We start from the raw sequence: 15,268 nt of genomic DNA on the forward strand, positions 1-15,268 counted from the left end.
CGATACCACTCGCCCTGCCTGGAGTGTCTGTGCTGGACTTGGGGTTTTCTCGCTACATGCCGAGGATGCTGATGGGGGATGGAGATGCTCCTGGGGACAGCAATGCAGGGACACGGTGTGCAGAAGGGGATGCTCAGGGCCAGGAGAGAGAGGAGGAAGAAGTGGCTCTCAGCCAGAGACAGGAAAGCAGGTCCACAGCAGGAACCTACAATATTAACAAGTCTTTTAATGAAAAATACATCTGCTGTTGGGTTGCCTTGTGGCCCGAGACACAGACATGCTTTTTGGTTCAGCGATGGTTGCTGCAGGACCTTTTATTTTACAATAGTTAAAACAAAACTGGAATCTATTTTTAATCCTTTGCCTTTGCCCCTCGCTGCCTTCCCTTGTCGCCCTGCTGTTGTGCTGACCCCGCAAAAGCTCTGGCAGGGTTTTGGAGAGGCCAAGGGCCGAGCTGGGTGCCCCGGCTCGCAGCAGGAGCACAACCCATCCCGGTACAGTCCCTTTGCCCTGCGACCTTGGTTGAGGCCATCCCAGTTAAGGCTGAAAAAAAGAAAGCAAGCTGTGGCTGGCTGCCGTTTAGAAGCTTTAGCTTTTCAAGGAGGGAGGATTTTTTTTGTTGGGTTTTGTTTTTTTTTTTTTTTCCCTGCCAGATTTGGGGCAGGCTTGGCAGGATCTCCTCAGCCTGGATTTCAAATTGTCTTATGGCAATTGTGCCTGGAGGCAGAGGTAAAGGCTGGGTCATGACAGCTCACTCCTTACTGGTGCTTTTCATGATGGGATTTCTGAGCAGTTCCCAGGGAAGCCAGCTACTGCGAAGCCCGTCCTGCTGGCGAGGAGTGGAAGGGGTTGGGGAGGAGGGCTGAGGTCCCATGTGGGTTGTTTGCTGCCGGACACTGCTTGCTTGGTAGGTTTGAGCATCCCCAGAGCTGGAGGACACGTGTTGAGGCAGCCGCGGCTGCAGCCCCCAGGAGCTGCTTTGCCTCCCCTGCTGCCCACCGCCTCCAGCCACACAGGCACTGTTTATCCAAAGCAAAGAGAGCCCTTAGAAAAATAACAATAAAGAAAAGGTATGTGAGAAGCATCTGTGAAATAATAACAAGATCCTGGGGATGGAGCTGCTTTTATCTGGGAGCTCTTTTCTAACCGCAGGTTGCTCCTGTCCCTTGTTAGAGAGAGAGCCAGGCCACGATGCACCCGCTCAGATCTTCCTTTCCTTTCAAAATCCCCCCGTGGCATCCCACAGGCGGGCGAGCCTGGCCCCTGCCAGCACGTCCCTCCCACCTCCAGCTGCTGAGCTGGTTTTTAATCCCTCTAATCAGCCCCACATCCAACCCCAGTGGCGGTGGGAGAGCTGGGCTCACCCGAGGACGTCCTGCCTCCCCGCCGCGTTACATCCCAAATGAGCAACATGGCAGGGCTGTTCCTCTGCTGGGAGCTACAGAGTATGGAAACTCCATGTCTTCCTCGGCACAGCTTGGTAAGGCTGAACTGCCAGCTTTGCAGCTGGTCACGTCCCAGCCAGGGTTGATGCTGGTTTACGCTTGTGCCAGGTCTGGTCCAGACCCCCAGGGAACTGTGTTCCTTTCCAGCTGGCTGTAAAATGACCATCAAAACTTGCTTTCCTGGGGAAAAGGCAATTCAGCCAAAGCTAAAACACTTGTGGGACACGGTGTTGAAACCTGGGGCAGTTTCTGATGCTTCCATGCAGGTGCAGAGGAGCGTGGGCTCCCCGGATCAGCCTGGGGGAGAGCTGCCCCCATGAACAGGGACCCCACTAGCAGATGCTGGGGAGCAGTGATGAGGCTGGGGGGCTCTGGGCACATGGAGAGCGTGGCACTGGCCGTGCCTTGGGCAGAGCTGATGTTGCCATTGTTCTGCCCTGCTCCACTGCCTGCCAGCGGTTTGCTGGCTGTTAACCTGTGGTTATTTGCAAATAACCTGTGGATATTTGCACATGGCTTGGGAGGGGCTTTTGGCACCGTCCCTGGTTGGATTTTTCCTATAATAAAATAATTTTGCTACTCTGGAAGGGGACTCTTTTGCGAGGAAGGATTAAGGCGTATTTCAGAGTGTTTGCCTCTTGGTCCATGGCATGAAGGGAGGTGCGGGGGAAAAGTACTATGTCTTATTTCAAGGCTCAGTAGTTGAAACATCTCATATGAGCTTAGCAGAGAAGGGATTTCTGCAGACCTCTGGAGCTAAAAAGTGGGGTCATGGAGGAGGAACTGTGTCAGACCTGGGTGACATTGGCAGGGTGGGCTGAGGGTCTTGCAGGTTTGTTGGTGGCGAAGGAAGGGATGTGCCCATGAGCATCCTAGAGCACTCTTGGACACCAGTCTAACATCCAGCAGCGTGATGTCAGCTGTGGATAAACACATTTCCACCGCTGCACATGAGCACAGGATCTGGCCCGGGGCCTCCAGCGGCTGCGGAGACACAGGAGGCCAGAAGCAGAGTGTTTAAAGGCTAATGAAGATGCACTAGAAAATGATTAGCTTTGCAAGCAGCATTCCTGTGTGCTGGAAACAGGGGTATTATGAAGTTCACAGTAAGCCCTTGGAGATCTCTTGAGGAAGAGTGATCTGCATGCCGCGCAGTGCTATTATTGGAAAGGGTGACTTCGCTGCCTATCATCTGGCTTTGCTGAGTTAGCTCCGTGGACTGTTGCCAGACTTCATGCCTCTTTTCCTCGGCCCTTGCCAATCCACCTACTTGGAGTGGGTGATGACTTAACTTTCCTCAGCTCAGCTGGAAAAAATGAGTGTCCCTGTGGGAGGGTGGGAAGAGGGAGCATTGCAGGGTGCCGTCTCCCGAGGTAAAAAGCAGATTGCTGGGCTTGGGCATTCAGCCAGAATCCAATCAGCTACATCCAATCCTAGCCCCAGACTTGGTCAACCTTTTACGTCTAAGCTCAAAGGGCTCTTGGGCTGTCCACTATTTATGGGGGTAAGATGATTGTCTCCTAGTCCTATTTGCACATTGACCACAATGCCAGTGTTGTGGTTACGTGGGCACATTGCTCAAGTTAGCCCTCGGCTATTGTGTTATTATCTGTCTCCTCAAATCCATGTTGAGCCAGATGGAGTCATCACGACTAGGTGATGACCATGGATGGTCATCCATGATGACCACCATGACTGGTTGTCACTTGGACAGGGTTACGGGAGATAAGGGTGAGGTTGGGGGTTGGGGGGAGCACAACTCATCCCCTCAGGCTCCCGAGGGAGCTGCATGTCGCAGCAGGTCCCCACCTTTGCTTTTGGGGCGCGTGAGGATGCTCTTGCTTGGCCTGATCCCATCCCGGAGCAGCCAGAGTTTCCCCAGTGCTGCCGCTGCAGCGATGCTCGGCCCAGCCCGGCGTTCCTCGTGCTCTCAGGTGCTGGTGTGGCACCGGATGAGACGTAGTTTCCCTCTCAGCTCCTGCTGCTTTCAAGGCGCGGAGTGCTTGCCGTGCTCCTGATGGGGGTGGGAAGCATCCTTTGGACTTGGCACTAGATCTGTGCATCCCTGCGGAGACGTGCTCCTCGGAGGATGGCTCCCCAGGGCTCCGACAGCACCCATGCTGGCAATGCCTGCCACTGCCAGCCCTCCTGCTGCCGCTCCAGCCGCCTATTCCCCTCTGTGCTGCCGCCAACAGAAATCCCCAAGTCCTTTCCATATCAGACATGAAGGAGTTGCTTCACAATGAATTAGGTGGTTGGGTATTTTTATAGAAAAGAGTTGGGAAGCACCCCTCTGGCCCCAGAACCGCTGCCTAAAGGACAGGAGGGGGAAGGAGGTGGGAGGCACTGGGCAGGGAGAGAGGAGATATCAAAAGGAGAGGAGGGATGCCCAGGTGATTGCCAACATAAGCAGGAATGACAGGAGAGACCTCAGGGAAGGGCAAAGAGCTGGGGTGGAAGCACACAGCCAAATCTGGCTGGTGAGTGCAAGTGCTGGGGAGAAGGGGTACCTTTGCACCCCCTCGCTCAGGATGCAGAAGGGGAAGATTGCCCTGGCTTCCTCCCCTGGTAGTCAGCATCCCTACTCCCACACTGGCAGCCCTGACACGAGGCCAAGAGGGAGTTTGCAGATGAGCTGTGCTGCATGTGGGCCATTAGGGGTATGATGCTGACAGGGTCGCCAGCCCCCCCGGCTGCATTTCCCTGGCAGGGAAACCAGAGAGGAACCGGGAGTCTGACCCCCCGGGGACCTCTGGGAGGGCAGCATCACTCCAGGTCAAGGATTAAATCCATTACAGAGAAGCCTTTGGGTGAAAGCCCTGGACATGATGCACCCAGAGGCTGATGCATTAAACCCTCTTCCTGCGGAGATCTCCTTGTGAGACAGGGAGAGTGGTCGGGTATGAAACCACGTCCCGGAGCTGCCTCCAGCGCTAATGGCTTGCATTTGCCAGCCAGTCGGGAGCAGTCTGGTTACCAACCTGGCACCGGCTGGTGAAAGAAGCCCTTCCAGCCCCAGCCCCTCTGAGCCAGGGCCGAGTTCTGGAGGTGACAGAGTCCCTTCCCCTTGCAGTGCCGGTCAGGTCCCGTGGAACCTGGTGACTGCCCGGGGATGTGTCTGTGCCTTTGCTCTGGAGGGTTATCAAACCCAGCGTGTCTTTTTCCAGCCATTTCAGTTCCAGCCATAAGCGTAACCCAAGGATACTGCTAGCGTCTGCCATTTAGGCAGAGGGTTCCCAACGAGCTCTAATTATAAACGATATCTGCGTTCCCTGGAAGGTGGCGTTTCCTTTGCACAGCCCCAGCAGCTGTCTGGAGATGGCTGCCTGCGTGTCAGGGGACAGGACAGGACAGGCAGGCGTGCCCCTGTCACTTTCTTCCCAGGCATTGCCTAGCAAGTGACAGGATGTGAAGAGTCTTCCAAAAGTTGCCAAATTGGTAGACCTTTCCCCAGAATGGGCGCTGGAGTCGAAGCAATTGGCCATTACTGATTTGCTTTTAAAAAGACGTATTTCACTCCTCTTGTATTTTTCCCCTTTCTCCCCTACCATTTTGCATCCCCACATGTTTCCTTTTTTTCCCCGCCCCTTCCTCCTTTTCATGAGCTATTTTCAAATGCCAGGAAGGGCGAGATCCGAGGGGAGGAGGAGTAACTGAAAGAAAAAAAAAAAAAGGGTGGTAAAATTATTTCACACATTTACGAGGGGGAGAAAAAAAAGGTGTGGGTGTGGGGAAAGAGAACAGCTCCAAATCCCACGTGTCAAAAAGTAACTTCATTCATTTCCTGATGTAGTTTTATCAGGTAGGAAGGATTCATTTACATTTACGCAGCCCTAGAGCTCCCACTGAGGGCCCCGGGGGTGCAGCCGATCCCCGAGGGGGGATTTGTCCCTCCTGTTTTGCTGCCAACCTTTTATCCAGCTTGGCCCTGGGAAGAGTGGGGGAGATGCTGCAAATATCACCAGCTTCATGGTAAGCATTTCTTTGTATACAAGGACAGTATGTTGGATGATTTCCTGTGTTTAATAAATAGGATTAAACCCAGAAAACAACAGTACTCACCGAGAACTAGTTCAGGTTGTGATAAACTCTTTAGATGGCAAAATCTTCTTATACTCAATTGTTTTTCCATTTAGCTGGGAAAACGGGAAGTAACTGTTTTGCCTTGATCCGAACCAATCTTTAAATGTGATTCATTCGGTTTGCTGGCCGCACTGACAAATCTTGTAGCCACTGGAAAAGGGAAGGAAAAAAAAAAACCCAACCAAATCCCCAAGGCAGCTTTTCTAAGCCACTCGCTGCCATGATGCTAAAGATAAGGCTGGAGGACTGATGCTCTGGCTGTCCCAGATTGAAGTCCTGTCCCCTTCATGCTGTTGCCTTTGGGAAGCACTGGAGAAGGGCCCAGATGGGAGGAGACTGGGGACCCAGCAGCAGGCGTTCGCCATCCCGGGTGAGCCCGGGCGCTCGCAGCAGGTTGGCATTTCACACCTTGGGGAGGGTGACATTTTCTTTGCGGCATTTCCACTTTGGAAAGCTGGCATTTCACCCCAAGAGGAAGCTGGTATTTACAAGGCAGGGCACTGGCATTTCATTCATTGTTACCATCCAGTGATTCAGACAAGGTCTCTTAGCCAGAAAGGTCATCTGGGTCTCTGCTGTTCTTTGCTGCTTTTCTTTCTTTTTTTTTCCCCCTAAGGGAAAGAGGGAAAAACAAAGCCAAGCCACACACCAGAACTGCTGATTACCATTTTTCTTGCCTTGAAAATGAAGGTCTGCTATGCTACATAAGGGCTAAGACTTTCCAAAGTCTGTCTTGCAAGGGTGTCTTTTATAAGGTCTTTATTTTATTTTGCTTGGAGTTCCAAAGATGCAACCCAGAGCCTGGTGCTGGGGCGGTGTAGGTGACACCAGCATCTGGTGATGGGCTGGTGCTCGCCATCGCTCTAGTAATTCTGCATAATCCTCTCCCTGGGCCTGAAGAGATGAGCCCGCATGAACCTTTATATATTTTGAGGAGCGTAAAACTGCATCTTTTCTGGCCAAACACCAGATTTTGTCCCCAGAGTTGCCCTGGGAAGGACGATTTTGCATCGTCCCTTCCAGGCTGGGCGAGGGATGAGAAACGGGAAGGGAAAAGCAAGTGCAGGTCGCCACTGTGACTATGGGGCTCTTGTTGGGCTGGGGCAATATAGACACTGCCAGGGCCTGGGGAGCAAAAATAAAATCAATAAGAAGCTGTTAAATTGTGCCTGAACCTCGCAAGGAACAGCGTGGGGAATGCTGGCTGCAGAGATGTATCTGCTGCCACTCCGCAGGCTGTGGCACATTCATTAAGTATCTTTAAGATGGATACACCCCCCCAGTTTTCCTCCTGTGAAAGCCTGGGAATTTATTTCCTTCTGAACCGTGCCATCAATCACTAGTGACAGCGCCGCCTCGGCACCGCGCGGCTCAGCCACTGAACAGCCGGAGAGGCGCGGGGGCTGCCTCAGTCCTCCCTGTGCCCTGGCCGGGAAGATGGGGACCTCCCATTCCCCTGCCCGCGGTGGTGCCACTGGGAGAAAGGCCGTCTTGTAGCTCAAATGCCTCCGGGCACTCTCCTGCGCTGCTCAAGATCCCTTCGCTGTCCCAGCGCTGCGTGCATCCATCTCTCCCCGCCACGGGATGGAGGCGTGGAGGGGAGTCGATGGTTCCTCTTCTCTCCCTGCGGTCCTGGCCCCCTCCTCAGCACCCTGGCATCGCTCCCGGCCTCGTGTTTGGCGCTTGCCAGGCAGCTGCTGGTAGCTCCCACGCCGCGCATGTCAATGTGAGAGCCCAAAGTCTTTGCAGAAAAAATTTTGCAGTGCCTGAATTGATTCTTGTGGCTTTTATCGGAGCAGCCAGAGAGGAGCGGGACGAATCCAGCAACCCAGGGCGGTACGGGAGACACCGCTCGAGGATGAAGCTGCTTTGCTTTCCCTCCTCCCTCCTCCGCCTGCTGTGGAGCGATGCTTTGGACTGAAAAGATACGACAGGCCCACTTAGCAGGGGAAAAGACCAACTAAAGGGGACTAAGTGACCCTCCTGTCCTGCACCCAGCCTTTCCTGGATGCCCCAGCCACCCCTTTCCTTCCCCGCGCTGACATTTCACCCTCCGGTGCCTTCAGCTGTCAGCCAAGGTGCACATTACTTCAATTTATGCAGAGACCTGGGTTTTACTTCTTCCTGTAATTTCTTCTGATGCTTTTAATTTTTTCCCCCAGCTGGGAACCTACAGATTATCCCATAAGAGCGGAATAAAGACTTGTCAACCTTTCTTACATGCTCCTTGAGATGAAAATAACTTCCTGAACCCCTTATAATGCTTTATTTTCTGCTGCTTCTTCTTCTCTGAGTATAATTTGACTGACTAAAGGATCTTGAAGCTAAGAAAAAAAAAAAGATAAAGTAGAATAATAACAATAATGATAAAAACTGCTCCCGGGAGGCTGATAAGGGCCTGGAGACTCACACCCCAGCACCAGCTGCCAGGGCAAGTGTGAGCCCGGCTTTTGTTACCCAGCTCCATAAGCTAGTGCTGGGAGTGGGGATGGCCTGGTCTATGCAAAAATGGGACATTTTTCAAGGGAAGAAAGGTATTGTGTCCCCTGTGATATGGAAATGAGTGGGGAGGTGAGGGCAGGGAGAGAGGATTTCTGATGGTAATGAGGTTTTGGCTGGCTTTCTTGCCGTGCCTCCATCCCTCCCTTTCAAAGGTAGGATGGAGTTTCAAGCGCTGCTGCATTCTTTCCCTTGGATTGTTTGTCATGGTTTTTTTTTAACGCTACCTGTTGTGGTTTTTAAAGATAAAATGTGGGAGCTGACAATGAAGGGGAATATGGGCGGGCTTGGGAGATGCTTGCAGGGGTTATGGTTACCCAGCTGGGGACAATGTTATGATGCTGCCAGCTCCTGTAGGTGGGTTAGATGGGCTTGGGAATGCTTTTCCTCTCCTAGCTCACAAGCCGGAGATGGATGTGAACCTGCTGAGCTGGAGCAAAGGCTGGTGGCGAAGGCTGGTGCCATAGCTGAGACCACGGTGTCCGTGCCATCCCTGAGCACACTGTTCCAGCTCTGCTGTGCCGCTCTGCAGCACTGGTGGAAACCAGCCCCTCTACTGCTGGTGTCCTCAGACCCCTGTGGAGACACTTGTAACTCTTGGACATTGCTTGTGAGCATCCTTATAGCACCTCTTTTGGAGGAACAGCCTCTCTTCCCCTTGAGACAGCTGAAGACAGAGTATTCCACTTCCTTCTAACGTAGCGGCTGTGATAGCGTTTGTGACTGTCCAAAAATTGTGCCTTATTTTTCATATAAGCTTGTCCAGATTCAGCCTCCAGCCACTAACTCTGGTCTGACATTTATCTTCTGCCTTGAGGAATGCTCCGGTATTCCAAAACCCTTCATGTAGGAAGCTGTGTCGCTTGATGGAAAAGGGCTGAATGCAGCTTTCCTGGGCAAACAGTTTCTGACGGAAAACTGAGGGTTTGGCTGAGCTCAATTTGTCGTGTACAATATGTGGTCTCTGCTGACGAGGTGCACTTTCCCCTCTGAAAAGCCAGTGGTTTTTATCCGCTGTTGATCTGAGGAACTTTCCTGAATCTCCTGGGGCAGCTCGTCTGCCCACGCTGGGCAGCACCCATGGGTGTAGGAGCTGCCAGCCCCTCCTGCACTGCCTGCACTGAAGCGAGGGACCGTTGAAATCTGGCTGATTTCAGAAAATGCTGATTCAAAACCCAGCCGGCGCTCAGCCGGGCTGCCGTGGGTCAGGAGGGCTCGCAGGTCAAATTCGCTGTTCAGGCGGGAGCTGTAAGCAAAGACGCCTCATGTGAGCTTCGCTGGTGTTTATTCTGGAGCTCCCTTTTTAGCCAAAGCCCTTGAGCTGTGCTGCTGGTTGCTCCCCCCGCCTCCGCCACTGCCCAGCAGATATTGCTGCTCAGCTGTTTGATTTTATCTGTCCTAATTTTACAAGAAGTGACAGTAAATCTATCCCGTACGCACAGGACTGTGTGGGGTGTTTAAACAATCATTCACATGCAGATGGGTGCGTAGCTTTGGGGTATCTCCTGACAACGTGGGTTGGTGCTGGATATATTACGCCGTAGAAGTTAACGTTCGGGGTCTGACATTCAATCCGCAAAAGCAAGCGATGGTTTGGCAATGAGCTCTGCCGCGTGGGGCAGCCCCATCCCCGCAGACACCGCCATTTAAGGGCTCCCAAGCACAGCTGAGGGTACCTGTACAGTTGTCTCCATGTCCAAAAAGCCCATTAGCCTGGGAGGAAGAGGAGAGGGAGCGAGGGGATGTGGCAGAGGAAGATAAGGCTGGGGAACGGAGGATGTGCGGGGAGTTAACGGGCAGTGAATTGGCATTACGCCCCAGCAGGTTCTCATTTCCCTGGGTCTGTGCTGGCTCATCCCCACCCCAGCATGGGGAGGGAGCATCTCCCCGAGCATCCCCACCTGCCAGGGCTGGATCACACGGTCGCGTGGTGGCAGGGGTGCACGGGGAAGCGGGGGGGAATGCAGCCAGAACCGGGGGCTGCCCCAGCGCATCACGGCCAGGAGCCCCCAGAGTGCAGGGACCTGGGGTTCACAGCTGTGGCTGGGGGACATCTGGCACACGGTGGGTGGCAAAAGGGACAAAGCAGAGGAAAAGGAGGTTACTTCGCTGCTGTCCCCCTGGTGATGCTGAGAGAGATGCTCCATTTTAAATCAAACCTGGATCAAAGTGGAGATGGCTCCTCTGCTGCTTGGGGATATATAAGGCTGTGTTTGAGCTCATAACGTAAGGGCAGTTTTTACTACTTAAAGCCATCTCCTTGCTCTGCTTTGTTTATCTATGCTGGCAGAACAACCCTGTATCTTCTCTGCTTCATATTACATCAGCTTGGAGGAGCTGGAGGGAGCTCACAGTGGCTTCTCATCTGGGCAGGAGTGATATCCAGGCTCAGGCTCTGCCCGCTGTAAATGGGGGAAGGATGCCCGCTCCATAGGACAGTTATTTTTGAGGCTTCCTTGGGCATGAGGGCTGCAAAGCGTTGGTTTGCTACCCTGCTTCTAGGCACCGGGGCAGGGTGTGTCCCCAAAGCCAGCTCAGCCTGCACCCCCAGGGCACGTTCCTGCCGGGGAGCTGGGGTGCTGGCAGTGCGGTCCAGCCCTGTGGGCACACTGGCGTTGCGGCTTTCCTCTCCACAGGGCAGATAGGACCCATCGCCTGGGCCAAAGCAGAAATTTTCCAGTGCTCTTATTAACTCTCCAGCTTGGAGATAACAGCTCTTCTGGTGCCTGGAGACCACTCTCAGCAGCAGCACCATGAACGCTTAGTGCTTGGGCTTAGTGCTCCAGTGCTCCAAGAATGTGACAGCAGTGCTTGGCATAGAATCGGGAACATCCCGGAGAGTGGCACGCTGGGTTTTGGGGCTGCTGGCAAGGGGTGAGCCCTGGGGCTGTGGCTGCAGGTGCTTTGTCCCCAGCAGCTCCAGTCACCCTCCTCCACATCACCCCCATACAGAGCCGAGAGCTGCCTGGGAGAGGACCACAGCACAAAGGGGACATGGTCACCTGCAGGCCAGACCTTGCTTGGTCTGGGGGCTTCTGCAAGACCTTTTCCTGCTCATGTTCCCCTGCACTGGCCCGGATGGATGAAATGGACTTTGTAGCCCGAAATCCCTTAATCTCCAGTATACTTAGCAGTATTAGCCAGATTACAGGAGTCATATACACAGTAATTGCACTCAGCGGAGGACACGCTCAGAATTTCATGCTGGAAGGAAGCATATTATTCATTTTTTCCTGTCTTCCACCCATCTACACAGAAGTCATGATACGGATATGTTGAACACACACAAAAATGTCATAGCTGAAATACAACATGCTTTCCTGGCAATTAACGTGGGCAGCCTTGCAGGAGCTGCTCGGGGTGAAATCTACTGAATGTGGGGTCTAGGAGCGAGGCAGATTTTCAGTTTTCATTCATTTGTTTTTTATGAAGAAGCATGGCAATGCTGGGCACCGGTCCCCGTGCTGCGGGATGTTCCTTGGTGACGTGGACCTCTGGGTCTAGCCTATCTCCCCCTCCTTGAGAAGCCACCATGGTCCCCTACATGCAGAAGGGGTCGTGGACGTTGGTGCTGCCCCGGGACCTGCTATGGCCCCCAGCAAACACAACCCATTTCTGGTTGTGGCTGGTTTAAAGCGTCCTCCCCAGGAGCTGGGTGTTTGCGCATCCTGTGCCCGGCACTGCTCCTGTTTGCAGAGCAGATAATGGATGGTGGAGAAGACTTTAATGTCTGAGGAATACTTATGCAAATGAGCACAATGGTTTAATAGGGAACACCTGGAGAAATCTCAAAAGAAAGCGCTGTAAATTCCCCTTCCCTTGGATTTATGGGGAGATTTTTCATAGATATTTATCGTTTCCCAGGCGTGTTGTTGTGACTCCTTAGCATAGATTTGCATGGCTTGCTCCAGGAGCTGATGAGGCACTGGGAAATGTCAGCGGTGATGGGGAAGCCCTGTGTTCATACCCAGGTGGAGCAAATAGCTCCTTAATCCCTCAGCGAATTCCCACCATGTGCTGTTGCTTGCAACCCAAATTTAGGTGGGCCCTGATGAATTTAGGTTGCCCTGATGAATTTAGGTTGCCCTGATGCAAGGCAGGGTCCATATCCAAGTAACTCTGGTGATGTCCAGGACTTTTACCAGTGCTAATTAAGTAGGGTTCTCATCTAAGACTCTGTCAGACTCTATTGCATGGCAAGGCTGTGGCTTGGGGTGGCTGGAGGGGGCATCTGGGGTTTGTGGAGTAGTTTTGTGCCCCGTGGGGATGGTCTCAGCGCTGCCACAGGGGAACATGCCCCATCCCAACCACGCAGGGTTGGTGGAACCCCAACACTGCCCTGTCATCCTCTTAAAATGCCCTCTGCTGTCAACAGCCATCCCACTTACCCCTATCTCTCTCTCTCTTCCTTTCCAGGTTCCTTGCCTCACCAGCAGGTCCTTGCAGGATTTCAGCTCTGGTAAGTTCAAGAGTGTTCTCTCCTTGCTGAGAGCAGGCTGATGCTAAAGTATTGTGGCACTGGAGGAGCATCAGGGCTGGGCATCGGTGCTGCTCCTCGGGCGGGTGTAAGAGCACAAACGTGCCCAGGAGCCAGCCCCCGAACAGCAGCCTGTGTGCTAGCCCAATTATTTCCTCACCACGTGAAAACTGTCTGAGATACATTTATCGCTGCGTCTCCATAACCCGTGAAGGGAAACTGTGTGGGCATCTTTGATCCTTCCTGGGTAAACTTGAGTGGATGGGAACTGAAAACTTAATTGAGTAATTGGCGTGATGATTGCAATAAAAGCTGGGATGGTTTTGCTGCTGCCACCGCCACACTGTGGGGCTCTGGGGTAAGACTCGGGGGACCTTTGGAAAGATGAGAAGGTAAAGCAATGGGTGGGAGAGGAACAAAACCTCCCTGGGGACCCTGCAGAGGAGCCAGGCTTAGAGGAGCATTTAGGACCTGGAAGAAATGTGAAAGTCAGAGGTTGCAGTCCTTGATTGCTTTCTCCTAGGGACAAATCCTCCTCAGGACCCAGCAGGGAGAAGTGTAAAATTTCCCCTTTCGTGGGCTCAAGTCCCTATGCTGCTCTGTGTTTGACGTTTTCACACTTCCGAAGTCCACGGGGGTTTTCTAACCACACACTTAACCCAGCAGAAAGGGACCTCCTTCTGTGCTGGGATAAATTAGCAGGACAGTCTTGCAAGCAGTGGGGCTGCCACGTATTGCATCATTTTCGCCTTTGGCTTCTTGACATGTATTCTTTAAAAAAATACGTATTTATCAAAAAAGCAGCTTCTGTGTTTGATGCTACCTGTTGGGCTGATAATTGAGTCCCTCTGAAGGCCTTGACACTGGCCATATGCCCAAGGATTTATCGCTGTTGTCCCAACTTGTGTGGCCCTGTTGAACTCAAGGGTTTTTTTTTTCTTTAGCAGAAAATGGTTCACTAGTTGGAGCCTAAAAATGTCAAAGGGAGGGGGTTATGGTGGTCTTGGAATTTTGGGAGCTGCCCTGGGACAGAGCTGGTCTGGGTTGGGGACACCACTGCCCAGGGCCTATCTGACCACAGCATAGGGCAAAAAAAATGCCTGCAACAATGTTTGCGTCTTGCCATTGCTGACCATGTGTGGTGTTCCCTGGTCATCCCCCCTCCATCCAGTCCATCCCCATGCTTTCCCAGCTGTGTTGTTTTACAGCTCCTCAGGTGTTGTCCGTGTGGAAGTGTTGGGACATAAGCTGCTGCGCTGGCTGTGCATCATCTGCCTTGTCCCCTCCCCAGCTGGCACTGGTGGCATAGGCGGTTGGTATCCTCTCCCTGTGCATCCATTTCACTGGAGGGCATCTGGCACAGTGTTGTCTCACCCCAAAAACTACTCCTCACCCCAAAATTGTGCAGACACTCCTGATCCGTTGATGCTTTGCTTGTGATGTTGTCAGCCTCAGCTGGGAGCAGTTCCGGTCCCTTCCCCAGTGCCACTTGCCCTTGAGAGCCCTTCTTGCCCAGCCAGGATGGGTGAGCTGGTGGAAGCCGTGGGCTGCCATGTATCATTCTCTCTGGTCGTGGCTGCTCTGGGAGCCCCTGCTGCCTGGGCTATCATAGAATCACAGAATGTGTTGGGTGTGAAGGGACCTCTAAAGGCCATCTAGTCCAACCCCCCTGCAGTAAGCAGGGACATCTTCAACTAGATCAGGTTGCTCAAAGCCTCATCAAGCCCAGCTTTGAATGTCTCCAGAGATGGGGCCTCCACCACCTCTCTGGGCAACCTGGGCCAGTGTCTCACCACCCCCATTGTAAAGAACTTCATCCTAATGTCTAATCTAAACCTGCCCTGCTCTAGTTTAAAACCATTGCCCCTCATCCTATCGCTGCATGCCCTTGCAAACAGCCCCTCCCCAGCTTTCCTGTAGGCCCCCTTCAGGTACCGGAAGGCTATTATAAGGTCTTGCTGGAGCCTTCTCTTCTCCAGGCTGAACAAGCCCAACTCCCTCGGCCTGTCCTCACAGCAGAGAGGCTCCAGCCCTCGGATGATCTTCGTGGCCCTCTTCTGGACCTGTTCCAACAGGTCCGTGTCCTTCTTTTCATGGCCACCATGTACACGCTATTAGCTTGGGCTAGCTATTCCCATGGAATCTGGGAAGCTGGCAGCTCGTGTCTAACGCTGGATGACACCCTGACTGGGATGTCTGCTACCGAAAGTCATCGCCAGCCAGGAGAGCCAGGGAGGAGACGTGCCGATGCCATTGGCAGGATGGACCCTGACCCAGGGCATGTGCCAGTGCAGGATACGATGTCACGATGGTCATTAAGAGACGGGTTGTCTTAGCTGCTGTTGAAATGCTTGCATGCTGCTTGCACCAGCACATTGGGCTGCCTTGGCCGTCGGGAGAACTGTGCAACATCATGCAAACAGCATCACCACATGCTGCTCCAGCACATGGAGAAACTCCAGTCAAGGGATGGATGAACTGACCGTCTGATTTTTCTGTGTCAGGGCCATGTTACATTGGGAAGTGAACATACAACTCTGCCTTCCAAGGCAATTCCTGCAGGAGCAGCTCTGGCCGTGCTCCTGCCAGCACCAGTGTGAGAACTGGCTGAAGAGTGGGAACAGGCAGGACAGGACCTGAAAATGTCCCCAGAAAAGAGAGGAAGGTGGAAAATGGCCTGGAGGAGGGGACAGTGAGAGGAGAAGTGGCAACGGTAGTAGAATTGCCTCTCCTGAAGCATAGTAATTGGCTCAGGGCTTCTTCT

At 53.1% G+C, this 15,268-nt stretch overlaps 1 protein-coding gene across 6 annotated transcripts in view; it reads left to right on the top strand.

Annotated features, from left to right (window-relative positions):
• Window positions 1-15,268, top strand: part of LINGO1 (leucine rich repeat and Ig domain containing 1) — a 166,663-nt gene that overhangs the window by 38,173 nt on the left and 113,222 nt on the right. For all 6 annotated transcript variants that reach the window (XM_063345566.1, XM_063345567.1, XM_063345565.1 and 3 more), the window contains one exon: window positions 12,444-12,486. In XM_063345566.1, the coding sequence (XP_063201636.1) occupies window positions 12,444-12,486 (43 nt within the window). The remainder of the gene's footprint in view (window positions 1-12,443; window positions 12,487-15,268) is intronic.

This window comes from Chroicocephalus ridibundus, chromosome 9 (genome assembly GCF_963924245.1).
Source record: "Chroicocephalus ridibundus chromosome 9, bChrRid1.1, whole genome shotgun sequence".
Classification (NCBI taxonomy): Eukaryota; Metazoa; Chordata; class Aves; order Charadriiformes; family Laridae; genus Chroicocephalus; species Chroicocephalus ridibundus.